Here is a 23,242-nt window from a genome sequence, read left to right as displayed (position 1 = left end):
TGCGCGCGCCGCTCTGCTGTGTGCCCCGGTCCCTCCGGCCCTTCACCCCCCTGTGCCTGAGTCGCCTCACCCGCAACATCGGAATAACTACCTGCTGTCACCTGCTGACTGTACAGGAGTGCCAGCATAAAGCCTTCAGAAGCACTAGAACAGGTGGGGGTGATGCAACATTTGTCAAACGTTTAAATACTATTTTGTGAGTCGACAATGTTAAAGGTTTTTGTTCTTAAAAAAGACTGTTGATAAAAAATTTTCCCCAAGTTTTATACAAAAACCTTAATTAGATTATCTGGATTATCTTAATTAATTATCTAGAAACTCTACCAAAGATTGAAAACAACAGCTCCTTTCTCTCTATAATTTCTTTCGAATTTCAGGCCTTCTTCCAGGCAATGTTCCTTAAATCTGTGAAGTTAAGGATGAGAAATTAGAATCTCATGACGAATTTAATTCCAAATCTATCTTTGTCATTTGGATCTTAAAGCTTTACAAGAAATAATTCTTTCAAAATATAAACTTGAAAATTAAACTATCTTTGATTAGGTTTTTAGCTTTTATCATTGCTTTCATAGATATTACATTCATTACCATTAACTTTTGTACAATGGTGCATACATCCTTCTCTGCTTTATATTATTCATATATTCTAAAATTTTGTTCTATACATCAGTGCCTAAGACTTTTTGGGAAATAGGGCGCCAGGATGGCTCAATCGGTTAAGCATCTGTCTCTTGGTTGCCGCTCAGGTCATGAATCTCACAGTATATAAGTTCAAGCCCTCGGGCTCTGTGTTGACAGTGCAGAGTCTGCTTAGGATTCTCCCTCCCTCTCTCTCTTCCCCTCCCTCGCTCGTGCTCTCTCTCTCTCCAAAAATAAATAAACTCATGAAAAAAAAGCTATATACCTTTAAAAAAAAGAATCTTCAGGAAATAAAATGTGCTATAATCTTCCGTATCACTAATACTATTAACAAAAACTCCAAATGTCCTTTTCTAGTGGTGCTTAATATTGTGTTAAAAAAACCAACTCAATTCAATTCAAAGAGCCTACCTGATGCCAGTCACTGCAGGTGATCTTGTCCTCAGGGAGCTTATAATCTACTGTAGGACAACAGTGTTTCAATGTTTGTTATCTATTACTAACCAGGTGGGCGACTGCACTAACTCTTATTCTGGGACCACATGACTAGGGCACCACAGCAGTAACTTCTAGTAGTTACATGTGCACGTGCACAGGACAAACTAAAGCTCGATGCATTTTATTTTAATTCTGCAATTAAAAAAAAAAGGAAAATCCCATTCTTCTTCAAACACTCGTCTTGGGTTAGAATGAGTCATCCATAATCTCTTCCTTTTTAATCAAGAGCCTGTACTTGCAAGATGAACAGGCAAGCTAAGGGTGCACACTGGTCCCTGCATAGCAGCAGTGGGTACACAAAACACAGGCAATACTGGCAGCAGGCTCTAACTGCCAGGCCTGGAAAAAGACCACCACCCTGTCAAAGGTACTACCATGTCTTTTTCTGACAGACAATCTACAATGAAAACAGAAAACAAAAAAGAAGCATTCCATAAGTAATACGTAAGTGTTTCACAGGATAAAGTACAATATGGAAACCAAAAAGGTGAGAAACACTTTCCAAAACAAAAGAAAAGGACAAAATGGCATTCAGATTCTCTGGTCTACTAAACAGAATAATTACAGGGGATCCCAGAGGAACACGTAATTTTGTTGACTAATTCTTTCATAAAAATCTTTTTAAAAGACCTAAGTTACACTAGTATCTATTTCTCATCTTTAATACAATCAGAGAGAGAGAGCTGATCACATTTGCTGATAAAAAAACAACAGAAGCTATGCATTATTCGACTCCTATGATTATAATAAATTGGTCACAGATAAAAGAACTGCAATGAAACCAACCAACGACCATCACTAAAAATATGCCAATTCAATCATACCAAAGCATTAAAATACATAGAACTGAATTGATTATACTTTTGAAAAAGGTATGACTGAAGGACGACAAAAAGTTTTACAAACCTGGTTAAAAGTCAGATTGTGAAATGCAAAATAAAACTTTGGTGGATATTTGCCAAATTTCCAGACTGATCTGAAGGTGACATCCCATGCACAATTTCTCTATTGCTACCTTACAAAGAGTTATGTACACTAATTTTTAAGTAGTGCAATTAAAGCATCTCAATTCTTATATACTCTGGCTCACTATGTAAGCATTTATTTTAAATTCAACCTAGCTTTACTTTAAGAATTAGTTTTATACAACTCACCACTTTTGCATCAATTGCAACCTGAGCGAAGCCTTTACGATTACCCCAAATGATGTTGTAGGTTTCATCACTAATTAGGGCTTCTCGAACTCCACCTGGTGAAATAGCTAACAAGTGACCACTCCTCAGAATTTCAACACATTTTTCTCTTGGTCCATGTAGAGCACAAAACACATCAAGTAATAAACTAAACCCTGTAAGAAACATTAGCATGAAGATATATCTTAAGTACTTCTTGTCCAATTCTTCAAAACAAACACATTTACAACCCACATAACTTAAGATCTACACTTAAATCAGTAAATTCCTTTTTTTACTTCTTTTTAGATCAACAAGAACTCTTAAGGTTTACGTAAGATTAATATTGCTGGTAAAGTAATAGCTACTGTGACTTACTAACCACTTCCTACTGATCACCTCCTCAGTGATCACCTACTACTAAGGCTACTGTACATATTCAAACTCACAAAAAACAATGAAACAGGGATTCCGGTCCCCATTTTACAGACAAAGAAAGTTGGCTTAGAAAGTATCTTGCTCAAAGTCACACACCTAGCAAATGGCAGGGCAGAGATTCCGGTCCGGGTATGTCTAGTCCAAAGCTCCTTCCACTGCATCTCATGGCCAAACACTGTCTACAGTATTTATTAAAGCCATCAGAAATGATATCCCATCAGCAATCACAAATCTAATCTTCCTTTAATCCTATAAGAAAGAGAATCACTCAAGAGAATGTAACTCTGACTATGCTTAGCCCTACCAAAATTGGGAAGCCATAACCAAATCCATTGAAATTAAAAGTTAGATGATGTTAATCTCACAATTAGATTTTTTAAATCAATAATAGTAGCAAAATTATTAAGAGTTTTTTTTTAAGAGTTTTTAATATAGTGAGTATTTAATTCAGTTAACGGCCAATTCCTGGTCTTAATATACACAGTTTTTCAAAGCACAACTATTTATGGATGAAAGAAACAATCCTGTTAGTAACTAAATATTTGAACCAAATCCTATGTTGGAACTCTAGAGGACCGATGTTAGTGTATACATACATTATTCTTGAGAATGGAAAATTGGGTAGTGAAAACTCCAGACTAACCAAATTTTTCACAGGTTTAAAGATCTGAAGCAAGATTATAAATATTATTAAGATTGAAAGAATATTCACCCCCATTATATTAAAAGCTCCCTGATTTAATTAGATACATTTTCATAATGGGTTTCATAAATTTCAAGATCATAAAGGGGAAATTTCAAGCCAATTGCTAAACAAAAATATTCACATTATGTATAAAAAGAAAAACAATGCAAGCAACCTAATGTTCTATAAGAAAAAACTAGTTAAGTCAATATTTTAGTCATACCTTAAAACTATTCTTTATAAAGCATGGTACAATGTTAATGCTAACATCACAATTTTAAAAAGAAGAACACAAAAGAGACTGCATAACATGTAAAATTATGCAAATTAAAAATGAAGTACAATAAATCAAAATGATAACTGGTTATGTTAGCGTGGTAAGATTCTAATGACGCTCTCCTTTTCTCTAGTTTTCAAATTTATTATAGAGTGATCACAATTACTTTCTAAAGAATAATCTTTCCTAGCCAACTTAGTTTACTTATACAGAGTACAAACGGCTTCTTAGTGACACAGGACACCCAAAACATCAACCATGCCTATGAAAGGCACTGTCACTTAATTCACTGCTTGGTGTTTGGCTATTCAGTTGATGGGCGGCTTTTGCTTTTATTTTTCCAGAGAACATACGATAAACTTTGTTGGTTTATTTCTGGTGATTCAGTGACAAAAGAAAATAAGATTTATTACCAATGAGTTTATTTTAGAATGGCTTTTTAAAAACTGTTTGAAATCATTCAGTTCATTAATCTTTTAAAGAAGTTTGTATAAAGCCTTTACAAATGGTTAAGAAGAATACGGTCCTCAACTTTAAGAATTGTAAGTCTAGCGGGCAAGTCAAGTATGATAAAGACATATAGACTCATAGGACAGGATTAGTGAAGCAATATTATTATATGAAGACAAAATATATCCTGGCTGCTTTTTAAAGTCTGATTTGCTATAATACTGACAGTAATCAAACTCTAATTACTGTGAAGTTAAACTCCCAAAATCAGTATCTCATGGGAAAATCCATCCTATGCAAAATCAGCTATTTTTCTCTGCCAAAATATAAATTAATTGCTTGGCAAAGTTACAGTTTATTTATTTTTAAGTGGAAGTTCAGGATTTAACTTAGACAAATAATAACAAAATACCTGTTAATAAGAAAAAAATTAGGTGACATTTTTGACCATGTCTTTATATTTAGATATATTACATAAATCAGATAATTAGATACTCCCAAATTAGAGTCCTAAGTGTGTTACCCTAAAAAGGCAAAAAGCTTTTCCAAATGATACTAGAGATCTCAAGGATACAGACTTATTAACATAATTTGCTCATGTTAATATCACTGTCCATAGTCAAAGTTTACCTGGGATTTTAAAGACAAAGTGATCGGCCACTACTCGGCAAGTCCTGCCTTTATGGATAAAAATTTTGGCCATGAAGTAGTAAAAATCTATGGGAATAGCTCCATGATAAAAAATTATAAGTGCTGGTCCTTCTTCTGGTATTTTTTCCATCCCATGAACTTCATAACCTGTTAGAAAGACAAAATACAGATGCAGATGCTTAAAATATAGTGATGAGTTTATTTACACTGAAGGATGGTTACTAACTCAGAAACTCAGTCTTTTCTTATTGAAGTGCATGAGCCTTCCTCTTTCCCTCTTCGCACAAATCAGTCCCACAGCCATTAGGTGGTCCACATCAAAGTCTGGGGTAGAGGGGGGCCGGGAGAGCATGCTGCAGCCCAGGCAGGGTGAAGAGGGCACCCCCATGAGGTGGCCCAGAGTGGGGAGTCAGAGCCCAAGCAGAGTTGTGAGCACACCCCCAAGGGAAACAGCCTAGAATGGGGAGCTGGGGCCCGGGCGGGAAGAGAGGGAAGCCAGGAGCAGGGACAAGCATGGGCTCAGAGGACAGCAGTCAGATACTTCAGTGGCCAGTACGTGCGTCAGCCCGAGTCGGGTAACGATGGCCTCCCTGAGTGGCTTAGGATGGTGGCAGTGATGGGAGCTTGGTTAAATATAGGAGGACTGGTCAAATGAGTCTACACATTAAGGGTAACGTGAGCCAGGTTTCTCACTGTTGGAGAAGGTGGCTACAAAAACAGAAAAGTAGAAAACTAGAATCAGTTCTAGCTGTAAGAGAACCTCCTTCCCACCCTAAAAAGCAAGAACAAGCAGTGTGTCGGAAAGCTGAGGTCGCTCTCTCCATCAGGTGAACTGAGAGCTCCGAGCCCCTCTAATGGGAGATAAACTGAGTGCTGGAGAAGCCACAGGTGTCCTGAAAGTAAGCAAGAAGAAAATAATGGTGATGTTAACAAGTTTAAAGGTCAAGGGCAGGTGGCCACTGACTGCAGAATCCACACGCACGCACTCAGCAACAGGCCTCAGTGGGTGCCGACAAGGAAAAGCGCGGACGCCGGAGGCAAGAGACCTGCAAACGGCCTTGAGAACAAAACCCCACTTGCTTCTTGGAAGCTTCTCTTGGAAAACCAAAACCTGACACCGGGAGAAGTGCAAGACACTCTCCCATCCCTTCCAGGGAACGGGCACACACCAAGGCATCTGATGCCGGAAAGGCCTGAGCTCACTCCCCTTCCTCTCCCCCTTGCCTCCCCCTGCATTGCACTCCCAGGGAAAAGTCTAGTGCTGGGGGAGGGTGGGTAGAAGCCAGAGGATCCGCCCCGGGGGGCAGACAGCAGGCCCGGGTTCTGACTGACATCAAGGAGAGATCTGCTTCCCCTGGAAGGAAGGGCAAGAAGCTGGCTGCCGGCCCCACATCCCCCCCCCACCCCATGTAGGGCAGAGTTTGCCTGCTGCTGGACAGAGAAAAAAGAACGCTGAGAAAGCCTCCCAGCTGGGCCTCAGGCACTCAGGGGCAGAGCCTGCGAGCGTCCTGGGCACACCAGGGACAGTGACACCCCACCGCCAGCCTCACGCGCAGTGACAGGGGCAGCGACGTTGCGGCGGGGACACTGACGAGCACCCTCCGGCACCCCAGGCCCGCGCTGCGCAGGGGTGGCAGCAGGATTCTGACTTGGGTGCTGAACTGAAGGTCCCTTCAGCCACAGCAGCAGCACACAGCTCCAGTCCAACACAGAGTAGGCCGAATTCTGTGCCTCCCCACTCACTACTGGCCTCGCAGAAAAAGGTCAGTTTGCAGTTACAAATACTCTTTACCTCATTCTCTACTTTCTTTTTCAAGCAATGCCCAGGATTCATGAATAGAAATCATGAAACATACAAAACAGCAAGGAAAAAAAGTGCACTATAAAGAGAATGTTTAATCAGGAGAACCAGACCCAAAAGTTTAAGTCATCAGACAGTAACTTTAAAATAACCATGGCTAATATCTTAAAGAATTTAGTGGATAAATAAACACATATGTACTCAGATTAGAAATTTCAGCAGATAGAATGACATTATAAAAAACAATGAGTCAAATGGAAATCTAAATACTTGAGTGAGATCTAAAGATTAGTAATATATCAATGTTAACTTCCTGATTTTAATGGTTTTACTGATGTTAAATAGAAGAACTTCCTTGTTTGTAGGAAATATACACTAAAAGCGTTAAAGAGAGGAAAACGTATGCACTTATAGTCAAATGATGTAGGAAAATAAGTTCTTTGTATAATACTTGGAATATTAATTTTTAAAAAGTCTATGAATAAAAGCAACAATCATTATTGCTCTCTATGGAAACACCATGTAAGATCTTAGAATCATATAATCTGTAAGATAAAAAAGAACCTTTGGGTTCCAATCTAACAGGCATATTAAAAGACTATCATTGGTTGTTAATCAAGGTTATCCAAGGAGTCACACATCTCTAAAACATCAAGCACACTTGACTGAAAGCACTAGCTTTTAAAACACAATCCGGAGCCTTCTGTGTAAGCTTGAGACAGAGTAGAGGAGATTCGTCCTGTTACAAGCAGGCTGTAAAAGGGGTAATGAGCAGATAAAGGGGAGTAGTGAAGAGGGCCAGGGTAGGAGACCTCAATTAAGTTGCAGCTTCCCTGAGATAATACAATCTAGAGTAAAATTTAACAGTGAGTCATAAAATAATTCCTTGAGTGCTTGCTTTGGCAGCACATATACAAAAATAATTCATTGATTAAAAACAAGAAAACTCTTAAGAAACTCTTGAGTCAATGCAAAATAAAACACCCATTTAAACTGTTATATACAAATGGATAAGTTAATAATGTTGCAAACTTTTATTTTATTCTTTAGAAATTCCCCCTATCTTATTCATTAAAAACAAAAGTGATTTTATAGAATCTAACTGCATGCAGGGAAAAAAACTGTGATGAGACATTCGAACTTGATGTCAAGGAAACATTTCTCCTGTAGTACAGGTGAAATTAAAGACGCATGCCACCCTTGTCATTCCTTCCCGCCACGCTATGAACCCTACTCCAAGTCTCCGTAAGGAGGCGCAAGAGTTTCAGCACGGGAAGTAAATGACTGGATGAAAGCTGGTGGAAATGGAGAGGGGGGTGATCTCGGGAGGCTTCCTTCTAATATGCTTCGGTTCAAGGTTGGCTTCCTGTCCATCTTTTGTCTCCTCTGACAGCTGAAGAGATTAGCCTGTCTACTGCTCTTTACACTGCTACCAACCAGCAACACATTTTTCAAGGCAATCCTGTGCTATTGGTGGATGTGGGGAATACAAAAGACTTAGGTAAGCTTCACCTATGCTTCAGAGGAAAATACCGTGCATATTTCATCACAAGACTTGGAACTTACACTCTGAGTAGCAGATGAAATGTGATCATGGCTCTAGCCATAACATCTGTTTTTCCTTCCCATCTCACTGCTGTCAGGTGCCATTACAGACCTCAGCCTCAGCTGGCCCCAGCCAAGAGAAAAAGCCTACTGAACAACCAATGAGTCAATACACACACACACACACACACACACACACACACACACACACACAATGCAATATTATTCAGCGATCAAAAAGGATGAAATCTTGCTATCTGCAACAACATGGACGGAACTAGGATGTAGTATGCTAGGTGAATTAAGTCAGAGAAAGTTTATGACTTCACTCATATGTAGACTTCAAGAGCAAAACAGATGAACATAAGAGAAGGGAAGCAAAAATAAGATAAAAACAAAGAGGAAGACAAACCATAAGAGACTCTTAAATACAAAGAACAAACAGGGTTGCTGGTGGGGTGCTGAATGGGGGAATGGGCTAAATGGACAAGGGGCATTAAGGAGGACACTTGTTGGGATGAGCACTGGGTGTTATATGAAGGGGATGGATCACTAGATTCTATTCCTGAAATCATTATTACACTATATGTTAACTAACTTGGATTTAATTTAAAAAAAAAAAAATAATAATAGTAAAAAATTTTAAATTAAAATGAAAAAAGACTCCATCAAAAAACTATTAAAACTAATAAATTCAGTTAAATTGCAGGATCAGAAGCAATATACAGAAATCCGTTGTGTTTCTGTACACTAATAACAAACTATCAAAAAGAGAAAATAAGAAAAAATCTCTTTTATAAATACATGAAGAAGAATAAAATACCTAGCAATAAATTTAACCAAGGAGGTAAAAAGACCTATACCCTGAAAACTGTAAGATTTTAATGAAAGAAACTGAAGACACAAATGAATAGAATGATATCCCATACTCATGGCTTGGAAGAACTAATATTGTTAAAATGTCCATACCAGCCAAAGCAGTCTATAGATTCAATGCAATTACTATCAAAATTTCAATGGCATTTTCCACAGAAATAGAACAAATAATCCCAAACATTTATATGAAACCAAAAAAGATCCTGAAGAGCCAATGCAATCATGAGAAAAAACAAAGCTGGGGGCATCATGTTCGCTGACTTCAAACTATATTACAAAGCCATAGTAATGAAAACAGTATGGTATTGAAATAAAAAGAGACACACAGATCAGTAGAACAGAACATAGAGCCCAGAAACGAACCTACACATATCTGGTCAATTAACTTTTGACAAAAGAGCCAAGAATACGCCATGATGAAAGAACAGTCTCTTCAATAAACAGTGTTTGGGAAAACTCGACGGTCACATTCAAAAGAATAAAACTAGATAGACTACTATCTTCTGCATACAAAAATTAGTTCAAAGTGGATTAAAGATTTGAATGTTAAGACCTGAAACCACAGAACTCCTAGAAGACTGACTAGGCAGTACTAAGCTCCCTGACATCAGACTTGGCAATGATCTTTTAAATCAGATTCCAAAATCAAAGGCAGCAAAAATATACAAATGGGACTTTATCAAACTAAAAGCTCCTGTACAGCAAAAGAAACCATCAACAAAATGAAAAGGCAATGTACTGAATGGGAAAAGATATTTCCAGACAATATATCCGATAAGCAATTAACATGCAAAACACAAAATCATACAACTCGAAAAATAGCAAAAAAAAAAAAACAACCACCCAAAAAACCAGAGGAAAAATGGACATAAAAAATGGACAGAGGATCTAAATAGCTGGCCAACAGGTACATGAAAAGATGCTCATCACTCATCATCAGGGAGATGCAACTCAAAACCACAACAAGATCTCACCTCACATCTGTTACAATAGTTATTATCAAAAAGTCAAGAAACAATAAGTGTTCACAAGGGTGCAGTGTGCTGTTGGTGTGAATGTAAGTTAGTGCAACCAGTATGAAGTATGGAGGATCCTCTGAAAGGTAAAAATAGAACTACCGTACCATCCAGCAACTTCACTTTGGGGTGTTTATCCAGAGAGAACAAAAACACTAATTCAAAAAGAGACCTGCACTCCCATGTTCAGCACAGTATTATTTATAATAGCCAAGATATAAAAACAAACTAAGTGTCCACGAATGCAATGGATAAAGAAGATACTGTGTGTGTGTGTGTATATACACACACAATGGAATACTACCCACCTATTAAAAAGAATGATAACACCATTTGTGACAACGTGGATGGATCTTGAGGGCATTATGCTAAGTAAAATAAGTCAGAGAGAGAAAAATAAATCTCATATGATATTGCTTATATGTGGACTTTAAAAAAACAACAAACAAAAAACCAAGCTCACAGATACAGAGAACAGATTGGTGGTTGCCAGAGGCAGGAGGTAGGGGGTAGGAGGTGGGCAAAATGGCAAAAGTGGTCAAAAAATAGAAACTTTAGTTATAAAATAAATAAGTCATGATATACAGCGCAATGACTACAGTAATACTGTATTGTACATTTGAAAGTTGCTAAGAGAATAAATCTTAAAAGTTCTCATCACAAGAAAACAAAATTTCTATAACCATGTATGGTGATGTATTTTAACTAGACCTATTGGGGTGATCATTCCAAATATACACAAATATTAAATCACTATTGTTGTATGACTGAAACTAATGTTAATTACATCTCAATTTTTAGAAAGGAAGAAAACTATAAAGCGATATACAAACTGTCTTTGCTATTATTATTTTTTTATGTCATAAAAGAAACACCAACTTTGGTTTTTACTCCAATTCATTCCATTAGATCGAAATGTTGTAGGGATCTTTCTCAAAAAAAAGAAAGCCCTCAAAAACAAGGGGGAAAAAAGCAAGCGTTTAAAGGCCAAGGGCAGAAATAGGCTCACATTAAAAGGTTCACAGTAAATAGGCTCACAATAAAATGAAGTGTGAGAAGGAAGGAGCTCTCAGGCGGCCAGGGCAGTAGAGGAGAGGATACCCCGAAGCCATTCCGTCCCCACACAAGAGCTGTCCCAGAGGGCCTGCCGTTCGTGTGTAAGACACAAGATGGAAGTCCAGAATATGAAAATCTGAAACTGTTTCTTTCCTAAAGTTTATCCCCGTTTGATTTGCTAAGAAACCAGCATTCAAACAATAAAGACTTTAGTGTAAATTCTGGAGCAGTAAATTCATTTTTAAAGTGGTTTATAATGTCTTCACCAAACAGATGAAATTAAGTGTGGTAACTGTGGTTCTAGTATTGAAAGAATAAAGTACTTGGTAATATCTCAAATGGACTCAAAAGAATGTTTTTAAAAACTGAAACTGAGTTTAATATTTTGAGATTGTGTATGTCTCTACATGTTTTTTTGTTTTTGTTTTGTTTTTTTAGAGAGAGAGCATGCGTGAGCAGGAGAGAGGGGAAGAGGAAGGGAGAAAGAGAGAGAGAAAAAGAGAATCTTAAGCAGGTGCAGAGCCCAGTGCTGAACTCAATCCCATGACCCTGGGATCATGACCTGAGCTGAAACCAAGAGATGGACGCTCAACTGACTGAGCCACCCAAGCGCCCCGTCTCTATACTTTTAATATTTCTTTCCAATTACCTAACTCTAATTCAAGGAATTAGATTTACTTTTAGCTTTAGCTCTATAGAACAATCACTGAGATGGTCTAAGGTTACCCAAAGAAGCAATTGTCCCATCAGATCAATTTTTTGATAAATAACAAATACAATAAAAAAATGCTTCTCTGAGGGATTCTACATAGAATATTCCTGAGGTTCCTTCTTGCTTTCCAGAATATTAAAAAAAGAAAATTAAATAATTGTACTTATATAATAGCAAATCATCTGGCTGAAAGCAGAAAATTTCAGTGAATTCAATTACTGACAAAAACTAAGGTTCCCCACAGTGGCGATAAACATGAAGTCCAAATATTATTTAACTGTGTCACTCTTAAAGCAGACATGTGATCATACCACTCATTGTTGAGAAAGCATCTGTGGGTTATCACTCTAATCCAACATCTTCAAGGCCTTTTAGAGCCCGTATTCAGAGGTATTAGATTTTTTTCATTTTTGTCATATGGACAAATGGTGGCTCCCTAAATACACTTTACCACTTTTATGCTTCTTTTCATGTAACTGCCTCTACCTGGAACGCTTCCTGTCCAACATTTCCCTGTCTGGCAGAAGTAGCAACTTCAGAGCAGTTTAGCTCTTCCTCCCTCAACACCCCATATTCACCTGGACATCAACTCCTGTGCATTTTAAAACCGCCAAAACCTCTTAAATCACTCCCTCTTCCCATTGTTTGTTTCAAAACGCAGTCCTCTCATCTCTGGCCTACAGCACAGCAGTGCTCAGGGGGTCTGATGAGCGACACAAGCTCAGAGAAAGCAATCACAATGGCAATCTGTTGTCACTGTCCACCCAACCACTGTCCAGGGATGGGGAGCAAATTTTGAGCAGTATGGGTCCTGGGCTCAGGTCACACGGGTGACCCACATTTGTCTAACTCCAAAGTCCGTCCTCCTGGCCTACGCTACAACTTGTACCACCAATATGTCCCTGCTAAGCTACGTCTGTGATTTGCAAATGCTGGCTGCAGTCTACTAATGAGTAATGAAATCGTTTGGTGAATTACGGGTATTTTTCTCTTTTGAATAAGAAAGTAGAATAGAAAATAGAACAGATCCCATACAGAAAGTACATATACTTCTCATGAAACAGTATATACACATGTGTGTGTGTATGGGGCATTTCTTACTAGGAATAATGGTAAAAAATTTGATGGCCTAAAATTGTCTTGTAAATGTTTTGTAAATGTTAGCTATCCTGATTGCAGAGCATCTTTCTCCAATATTTGGAAGACACTAAAATACATTGTCAGTATCTTGATCATTATTAAGTTCAACTTAACACACCTACTATGTTCAGAGTCCCTAGCATTTTCAATACGTCAAAAGCATGTCTGCAAACCTGCTGAAAACCTTACTTTTGACCTGAATCCTCAACCTGGGACAAACTCACCACAGAGCACGGGTCACAGGAGGACAGGCCTCAGAGCCTGATACCTGAGACTGTAATTGGGCTCATCTTCCTAGCTTCCCAGTGAGTCGTGGGCAAATGACAACCTTTCTGTTCCTCAATTTCCTCACAGGAAAACTGCAAAATGGAGATAATATGTTGACTCTAATGATTCTAGGTTTTAAGAGAATTAATGTATATGTTGAGCATTCAACAGTGCACGGTATACCAAATGCTCAAAGAGACTTAATAAGAATGTATGTAGTATTAAGATGATGACACCCTGGCCTAATAAGCATGTCACTGGTACTCTCTGCTAATAGCAGCCTTATCCTTCTGTGAAACATATTTCCTTGGGTATCTATTTCAAAATCTGTGCTTCCTTCTGTGTCTTTCTGTGAAACCATTTTGATACTTAACATGAAACAGAAAGCACATCTTTGGTACACACCTACTGAATTTTTGTAGAGTCCTTAGGCAAAAATGATGAACCAATAATATAAAAATTGGAAGAGAAAAACACCAAGTCCTTGATAACGGGCCACAGGAGGGCAATTTTCATGATGGCCAAACAAAGAACCACCAGTGATTACATGTAAAACATCACAATCTCTCAAATGATAAAGAAAAGAATGACTATCCTGGAGAGAAACTTGTTGCTAGCTCGTTTATTCAAGAGACATAATAACCTCTGAAATCCATCAAACAGAAAATGGGTAAATTCTGGTATACAGATTATATTTAATATTATTAGTTAATAGTCATTTTCAAAAAAAATCTATACTAGGAAAGTCAAACTTACTTTGAACAAGATGGAATTCAACACTAAATAATTAGAGCATTTTTGAAATAGGTTTCTAAACAGTTTTAATTCGTTTCTTATTCTCAGATGTCTCACATATGCACTTTCATATTCTAGGTTAGCTAACAGCCTACACTGTTGTATGGCTCTTTAATAAAAATTAATGTGTTGGGCAAAAAAAAAAAAATCATTTTAAACAAGACATGTATATACCCAAGGCATGCAGACGGATAAAAGGAAGCAGGGAAATACCCCTTCTACTTTTCAGCACCGATCAATGAAACGGAACGATGATACAGTCGCAGTGTCACACATGTGAACACAGCAAAGTCGTCTCGCTCACCGTGCCAGACTGCCGCGTGTCCGTCCCAAAGGGTCGCCACCGTCTTCCTTGCCCCGTCCCATAAATTATGAGAGTAGGCTTCTTTTAATACATTCTTCCTCTTATAAATGTGTAAGAAAATAATAGTAAGATAGAGAAGAAAGATAGTAAAGTACGGAAGTATTAAAAGTATGAGTGGTGTAAAAACCCACAAGAGATAGTTTGCAAAATTCAAGTAGTCCTCCAAGTGCTCTAGGCCAAACCACTCTTCCAGCACGTGAATCAGGCAAGTCAGATAGGGCAGAGAATCCTGTCCTATACCGCAGGTTTGATTTTTGTCTATCATTTTTCTTTAGGTGAAAATGACAAATTCAGTCTCTTTCTTCATTGTCATCGTAGGTCTTTAATTTCGCCTCTAGAAGGGAAAAATAATCCAATGTTATTCTCTTCACCGCTGAGTTTAGTTTCACTTTACGTAAATACACAGAATCATTTCTTTTTTTTTTTAATGTTTGTTTATTTTTGAGAGAGAGAGAGAGAGAGAACCCGCTCCCAGGGGGAGGGGCAGAGAAAGAGGAAGACACTGAATCCAAAGCAGCATCTGGCTCTGAACTGTCAGTCAGCACAGAGCCCAACGTGGGGCTCAAACCCACAAACTGTGAGATAATGACCTGAGCTGAAGTCAAGCGCTTAACCGACTGAGCCACCCAGGCATCCCTAAAGAATCATTTCTTAATACCAAAAAGGAGTAGATTGTTAATGGTTAACTTTGTTGCAGATTTAAATGTGAAAATTATAAGGTTTCATTTGCATGTTCATGAAGCATGTCAGGTTTAGCTTCTGAAATAACTCACAAGCTATAATTGAGAAGAAAAATAAACCTGATGAAGAATGAAATTTCGGATTGATCTTAACAATCTGACTTACATCTTAAGTGGCTCTTACTGGATGTTTGTGTCTTAAACTAGGTTATACTGAGATAACTGTTCTTCACAAAAGAAAGCATCAATATTTGATTCAATAAAAGTAACCCAATTCTTTAGGAAATGATGACATACATTTGTGTGTACTGTCCTTTACAAGCAGGTTTACAAAAAATTTCTCTATTCTTCTGACATTATGCAATAATAAAAATTTATCAGTGTCATTTTTATCTCATAGTCACTAAAATTTCTCTTAACGTCTTCAATGACTGAAACTATAGGCATACACTTTTATGTCACTTATCTCTGAACCAGTCATTCAACTTACCAGAAATTAGGTAAATATCTTGTCCCAAGCTTCAGTGTACGTGTTCTGGAAAACACAGTATACAAATAAAAGAAAAATATGATTTTAAAAAAGATCATCATTAATATCTAGAGTTAGAATTTCCATAAAATAAATAGCAAGAGACATTCACATATGTGTGACAAATATTACAACCCCACTCTAGTGGATCACAGTTAAATTATACTCCCGTTATCAATGCTTTAGGGAGGACAGCGTTACACACTTATTTCCACTATATAAAGCCCCACCTGAGACTTTTTAAAAATTCAGAGCAAGGGGCGCCTGGATGGCTCCGTGGGTTAAGCATTGGACTTAGGCTCAGGTTACAATCTTGCAATTTGTGAGTTGCAGCCCCGTGTCGGGCTCTGTGCTGACAACTCAGAGCCTGGAGCCTGCTTCAGATTCTCTGTCTCCTTCTCTCTCTGCCCCTCCCCCACTCACACTGTCTGTCTGTCTGTCTCTCTCTCTCAATAATAAATAAGCATTAAAACAAATTCAGAGCTATAAAACATTTTGCTTCTCTGGAGAAAAAGTATGAAGGTAAAATGTATAACAGACCAGTCTCTTTTTAGTAACTTTGCCAAATTATAAATTGATGGTCAAATATGATATTCAATGATATAACTATATTAGCTCTTATGATCATGTTCTCTACACAAGATTTCCTTCTTTCATTCCTATTTTCTTTGGTTCTGATTCTATTCTAAGAGATATTTTGTCTACTGCATACTCCATAATCTTTACAAGAATCATCTCAAACCCTTCGTAGATAAGACAGGAGATAGTAAAGAAAGGGGTGGAGGGACAGGTAGAGACAGATGTACAGCAGCAGTTATATGTTGTCTTTATGCCAAGATGACCTTGCCGGCTGACTTATGAGCAGGGCATTAGCAGGGCAGGCATGCTGACTTGGTCTTCCAGGGATGGGGGATTTAGTCTAATTTCCTCGTAACCAACGACACTTACTTGTAAGAAATGTGGGCCTGCTATGATAAGAGAAGGTAAACTTAGCACATGTCAAGCCCACAAGCTGGGCTTTATTTTTTTCACTGAAGTATAGTTGACACACAACACTGGATTAGTTTCAGGTACTCAACACAGTGATTCGAAAACTGTTATGTTGTGCTGTGCTCACCACCAGTGTAGCTGCCACTTGTTACATACAATGATGTGGGCTTAATTACATCATATTCTCATCAACCCATCTAAACACCTGAACCCCTGTAATGTACCAGGATTTGGTCATTTAGAAGGCGATATAAACATAGCAAAGCTTACCACTTCTTAAAATGAGAGCATTCCCCTACTAAGATGGCTAGAGTCACAAAAATGGAAAGTTAAGTGTTGATGATGTGGAGAAATTAGTACTTCATATGTTGCTGGTGGGAATGTAAAATGGTGCAGCCACTGTGGAAATAAATCAGTTTGGCAGTTTCTCAAAAAGCTATACATAGAGTTATCTTATGACCCAACAATCCTACTCCTAGGAATGTATTCCAGAAAACTGAAAACATACATCCACACAAAAATTCGTATATGGATGGTGACGGCAGAATTACTCCTAATGGCCAAAAAGTGGAAACAATACAAATGTCATCAACTGATGAATGGATAAACGAAATGTGCTACACCGAACAACAGAGTATTATTCCGTCATAGAAAGGAAAGAGGTACTGGTTCATGTTACAACAGGCACGAACCTTAAAAACATACAAGGTAAAAAAAAAAAAGTCAGACAGTAAAGGCTGCCTTTTATATGATTCCATTTACGTGAGCTACCCATCCAGAACAGGCTAAGCAGTAGAGACAGAAAGGTAAGTGGCTGCCAGGGGCTGGAGGGGGCAATGAGAAGTGACCGCTAATGGAAATGGAAGTGTCTTTTGGGAATAATGAAAAGGTTCCAGAATCAGATAGCAGTGATGGCTGTACAACCTTGTGAATATCCTAAAAACCATGAAGTTGTACATTTCAAGATGGTCAATGTGATGCTGACTTACACCTCCACAAAAAGAGCTCTTAAATACTGTTAATAAATTAAAAGTTATGATGGCCTCTGAAATATGTTAAAAGGAGCTTTTCCTAGGCCTAAAAACCAATCATTTTGATGATCTGACCCTACTAAACTAGTCTCATTTCCGATTTTAACAGGATCATAAAATCCTGTGGCTTTAAAACCTTCTTCAGTACCTCCCCCCACTCAAAATTGGTAATAGAACTATACCTCTTGTGCTCAATTACATTTTTATGTATCACACATACTTAACACATGCAGTGCAGTGAAGAGGGGCAGGGCACAAGTGCCCGTCTTCATCACAGCCCCTGAACAGCGCCCCCATGCTGCAGGACAGAACCTCCTCCAAAATGGTTGTCCTCGATTTTGATTTAAACCCTTTCAGAACAGAAAACTCAAAAGTTGTCCAATTCCATCTTCAAAACCATCCATCAAACTGCAAAAGATCTTCCATACACTTAACCCACTGTAACTTTTCTCTACTGGACCTAGTTCTACACCACACACCTCTTCCGGTAGACACAGCACAGCTATGATTAAGCTGTGAAATCCCATTTTCTGGTCAGAATCCTTAATGCTTTTGGGGCACCTGTGTGGCTCAGTTACACGTCCAACTCTTGATTTGGGCTCAGGTCATGATCTCATAGTTCTTAAGACTGAGCCCCGCATCAAGCCCCTGCACCATCAGCACACAGCCTGCTTGGGATTCTCTGTCTCCCAGTCTCTCTGCACCCCCTGCCCCACTTATGCACTCTCTATCACTCAAAAATAAAAATTAAAATTAAAAAAAAAAAAACAAACCCAGTTCTTTCAACCACTCCTCGGATCCTAGTTTCATAACCTCTCACCACTCAGGTCACTCCCCGTGACTGACTCCAGTTTGATATTGAGAGGACCAGGTACAGTAAGCCACCCGTGCCTCAACTTGCTAAATTCTGTAGAACTAGGATACAGTCATATACACACTACGCCGCATGACGCTAGGTGCCATGGAGACAGACATACAGCAGGGTAACAGGAACACGGAGATCTACAGCAGGCAACAGAGTAGGAGGGGGTTGCGATGTTATAATGCGGTAGCCCAAAAAGGACCCCTGAAAAGTACATGTGAGCAGTGACCTGGGAAGTGAGGAAGCAAACGATGTGGGAAATGTGGAGGAGAATTCCTGGCTAAAATGAAAGTAGATGCAAAGGATGTGTACTTGGCACGGTGTGAGGAGCGGCAAGACGGCAGGCCGAGAAGAGTGACGGGAGAGCAGTCAGAAACGGGCAGGGGTAGCACCGTGGAGCTCTGTAGGCCGGCTTTAGCCCGGAGTGAGATGGAGCAGGCACCAGAAGAGACAGGCTGCCCGACTCGGGCTTTAAATGACCACCGTGTTGAGAATACACTGCGCAGGGAGCAAATCAGAAGTTAAGGCAATAGCTGAAATGATGAAAATGGCTCGGACAAGGGTGACAGAGTGAGGTCTATAAGGGACCATCAGTTTCTGGATATAGAGTGAAGATAAAGCCACTGAACTGCTGATGGATGGATGTAGAATGTGAGTGAAAGGGAGAAGTCGGGAAGGACTATGTGCTATTCTGGCAATGTGGGCTTGTATTCCCGGACACTCTGCCACTTACTGTGTGCCCAAGGCAGACCCAAGACTGCTATGGTCACCACTGTTATTAACCTGTTTGAGAAAAGATGGAGTGACAGGAAGAACAGGTTTAGGAGTGGTGTCGAGATCAGGAATTGAATTTACAGCATGTTAAGATTCTGGCAGGCATCCAAGTGAAGACCGTCAACAGGCAGCTGGACACAGAGGTTAGCGGGAAGATGAGGATTAGAGAAATATATCCGGGAATTGGCAACATATGGCCTGTATGATAACCACGAAACTAAACAAAGATCCTTCTAGGGAGGAAATCTAGAATAAAAAAGAGTCTCCACAACTGAGCCTTGGGGCCCTCAACATTTTAGAAGTTGGGGAGGGCATATAAACCATGAGGAACCAGAACTCTCCTTCCACGAGTGGCACCCTGCATGTCAAAGGAAGGAAGTGGGCAAGAAGGAGTATTCAGCCGTTTCAAATGATACTGAGAGGTCTAAGAAATAATCACCGAGCACTGTGTTTACAACACAGAGACACTGACAAACCCTGATAATCAGGAACTATCTCGATATGGTGGGGATCAAAGTCAGGTGGAGTAAATTCATGAACAAATGAAAGGCAATGAATTGGAAACAGCAAATATGGACAACTCTTCAAGAGAAATGCTGACACAAAAAGGAACACAATAATAGGTGAGTATCTGGGGGGAATGTGGGTCTAAGATGAAAGAAAACAGCAGGCTTTAATACCAATGGTAATGGATCAATGGGAGAGTAAGAAACAGATGATGCAGGAGAGGAATAGTTATTGGGACCAGTCCTTGACTAGACCACAGGGGATAAATACAGCGGATAAGAAAGTGGATGGCCCAAAGAAGGCTATGTCATTAGGCTAGTAATTCATCTACTCAACATATACTTACTAAGCAAGTAGTTTGTGCTCCACACTATTCTAAACACTTGAGGATACATCAGTAAACAAAATCATATGAGAAAATCAAGGCACCTGGGTGGCTCAGTTGGTTAAGCGTCTGACTTTGGCTCAGGTCATGATCTCACAGCTCATGGGTTCGAGCCCCATGTCGGGCTCTGTGCTGACAGCTCGGAGCCTGGAGCCTGCTTCGGATTCCGTGTCTCCCTCTCTCTCTGCCCCTCCCCTGCTCATGCACTCTCTCTTCTCCAAAAATAAATAAACATTAAAAAATCATACAAGAAAACATATGTAAAGCACCTTGGCCCATAGTAGGCCAACAAATAACAAACTAACAAATACCAGCTAAAGATAGACCTTAACTGTATTCATTCAAATCTGTGACAAAAACTGTGGACCAAGACAGTGCCCTAAAACCTGCCATGAGAGAACTGCCACGAGGAGACTGAGTAACAAGTTTTGAGCCGATAAAATACTTACCTTTGATAATAAGAGAAAATGGCTTTAGAACTCACTGAATGCAAGCTCTTAATTTTGCAGAAACCAGTTAAAAAGAGAAAGCCAAGTTCACTTGCCCAAAGTTACTAAATTAATTCAATGAAGAACCAAGGGCCAAAATTAAAATCCAGCTCCCCTACTTCCTACTCTGGCTTTCATTCTCTGTGATTTCACTACGCTATTACCTTTGTCCCTGTCTCTCTGTCCCTCTCTCTTACAGAAAGCTGAAGATTGCACTTTATGTCTTCCCTCTACTTCTGCCTGGCCCTTGTCTCCCCACCCCCCCCAATTTACCATAGACTTATATTTCACTCCTTACCACTTTATCTTGATCCAATTAAGAACTATAATTGTTAAAAGACATTTTGGGGGAGATGCAGCATTTTAATTACCAAAATAACAGGTTATTTCCAAACAAAAAAAAATCTACAATCAAACACAGTCCTGTGCATCACATATTAAAAAACAATCATAATGTTGACATTGGTAGTGAAGAACAAGGACTGTAACTGGCTTTATACATTTTAAAATAAGAATATTTCAAAAACTAATAAATCAGAACAGAGGATTTCTTGTTTTCTGTAAAAACCTAAGGAAATAAGTCTATTTAAAAATTTGGGCGGGGGGGAATGCAAACTAGTACAGCCGCTCTGGAAAACAGTATGGAGGTACCTCAAAACATTAAAAATAGAACTGCCCTACAACCCAGCAATTATACTACTAGGTATTTATCCAAGGGATACAGGTGTGCTGTTTCAAAGGGCACATGCACCCCATGTTTACAGCAGCGCTATTGACAATAGCCAAAGTATGGAAGGAGCCCAAATGTCCATTGATGGATGAATGGATAAAGATGTACTATTATATATACAATGGAGTATTACTCTGCGACCAAAATGAATGAAATCTTGCCATGTGCAACTATGTGGAAGAACTAGAGGGTATTATGCTAAGTGAAATTAGTCAGTCAGAGAAAGTCAAATATCATATGAGGACTTTTAGATACTAAACATAAGGGAAGGGAAGCAAAATTAATATAAAAATAGGGAGGGGGACAAAACAGGAGACTCTTAAATATGGAGAATTGAGGGTTGCTGGAGGGGGTGTGGAGGGGGGACAGGCTAAATGGGTGAGGGGCTTAAGGAATCTACTGCTGAAATCATTGTTGCACCATTTGCTAACTAACTCGGATATACATTTTAAAAAATAAATTACAGAAAGTTAAAAAAATTTTTTTAAAGTTTTTATTTTATTTTCGAGAGAGAGAGAGACAGAGCATGAGCAGGGGAGGGTCAGAGAGAGAGGGAGATACAGAATCCGAAGCAGGCTCCAGGCTCTGAGCTAACTGTCAGCACAGGGCCTGACACGGGGCTCGAATCCACAGACCGCATGATCATGCCCTGAGCCAAAGTCAGACGCTTAACCGACTGAGCAAACCCAGGCGCCCGGAATAAACCTATTTTTTATACACCCATTATCAGTATGTTTAGCACCATGGATGGCAACAGATCTATTTCTTACTTTCAGTATATAAGCCACATTGAGGATCCACTGAAAATGCCAATTAAACACTCACTGAAATAAAATTTTTCCCTTTTCCTTTCTGAATTTTTAATAATTGTTTAACAAGGGGTTAGGACTCAGTTCTAGTGGATAAGCATTCGACTTCAAACCATCAGTAAAACTTAAGTTTATCTAATATCTCAGTTAAAACATGTGGCAAGCCTAGTCACTTTATCTTTAAAACAATACCTTTTAAGGGGCACCAGGGCTGCTCAGTTCATTTAAGTGTCCAACTTCGGCTCAGGTCATGATCTCACCGTTTGTGGGTTTGAGTCCAGCATCAGGCTGTGTGCAGACGTTTTGGAGCTTGGGGCTGCTTTTGATTCTGTCTCCCGCTGTCTCTGCCCCTCCCCCCAAGCTCGCTCGCTCCCCTCTCTCTCTCAAAAATGAACATTAAAAAAATAAAAAATAAATAAATAATTTAAAAAAGTACCCTTTAGATCTCAAGTTTCAAACTCTAGGTTCTGATATGAACTACCTTCCAAGGTTTGGGATTTTTTTTTTTCAAACCCTAGAATGTCCTTCGACTTCTAGCTAGAATCTTGCATTCTGACAATTACTGTTCTATTTTTTTTTTTCTTAACCTATCCTCACCCCCAAATGTTGCACATCCATCCTGGGGTATCTGTTACTGTGCAGCACTCTTAATGAGCCTATCTCGCACTCCAAAGTAAGGCAGCAGTAAGGATGTGGAAATAAACATTTCATTTGAAAATTAACCTTTTTTTTTTTTATTTCTAGGAGAGAGAGAGACAGCGTGAGCAGGGGAGGGTTAGAGAGAGAAGGAGTCACAGACTCTGAAACAGGCTCCAGGCTCTGAGCTGGCAGTCAGCACAGAGCCCGACGCGGGGCTCGAACCCACGAACCTCGAGATCATGACCTAAGCGAAAGTCGGACGTTTAACCTACTAAGCCACCCAGGCGCCCCGAAAATTAACTAATTTCTATCCAACAGCAAATGCGACCATACTATCAAGGACTGTCTTAAACATCCGGGTTTTATCTCGGTGTTCCTACATTCTAAAGAGACAACGATGCCATTTCAGCATTAACAGCACAACCAAGTCCTGAAA

At 39.2% G+C, this 23,242-nt stretch overlaps 1 protein-coding gene across 8 annotated transcripts in view; it reads right to left on the bottom strand.

The window, feature by feature from the left end:
• The window catches only part of TMEM68 (transmembrane protein 68), a 38,041-nt gene that overhangs the window by 13,785 nt on the left and 1,014 nt on the right, over nt 1–23,242 (bottom strand). For 3 of the 8 annotated variants that reach the window (XR_013333726.1, XM_077758274.1, XM_077758275.1), the window contains exons 2-5: nt 15,553–15,597; nt 14,323–14,716; nt 4,790–4,957; nt 2,292–2,485 (exon numbers count right to left, since the gene is read on the bottom strand). Coding sequence is in view for 7 of the 8 variants with exons in the window: in XM_077758274.1 (XP_077614400.1) it covers nt 2,292–2,485; nt 4,790–4,957; nt 14,323–14,647 (687 nt within the window). In the remaining variant the exon portion in view is untranslated. Of the gene's footprint in view, nt 1–328; nt 406–2,291; nt 2,486–2,843; nt 2,962–4,789; nt 4,958–14,322; nt 14,717–15,552; nt 15,598–23,242 lie in introns of those variants that run through there. The other 5 variants (XM_077758277.1, XM_077758276.1, XM_077758278.1 and 2 more) reach the window with 5 other exon arrangements.

The sequence above is a fragment of the Crocuta crocuta genome, unplaced genomic scaffold, assembly GCF_008692635.1.
Source record: "Crocuta crocuta isolate KB4526 unplaced genomic scaffold, BGI_CrCroc_1.0 scaffold338, whole genome shotgun sequence".
Classification (NCBI taxonomy): domain Eukaryota; kingdom Metazoa; phylum Chordata; class Mammalia; order Carnivora; family Hyaenidae; genus Crocuta; species Crocuta crocuta.
This window is presented reverse-complemented; position numbering and strand designations above follow the sequence as displayed.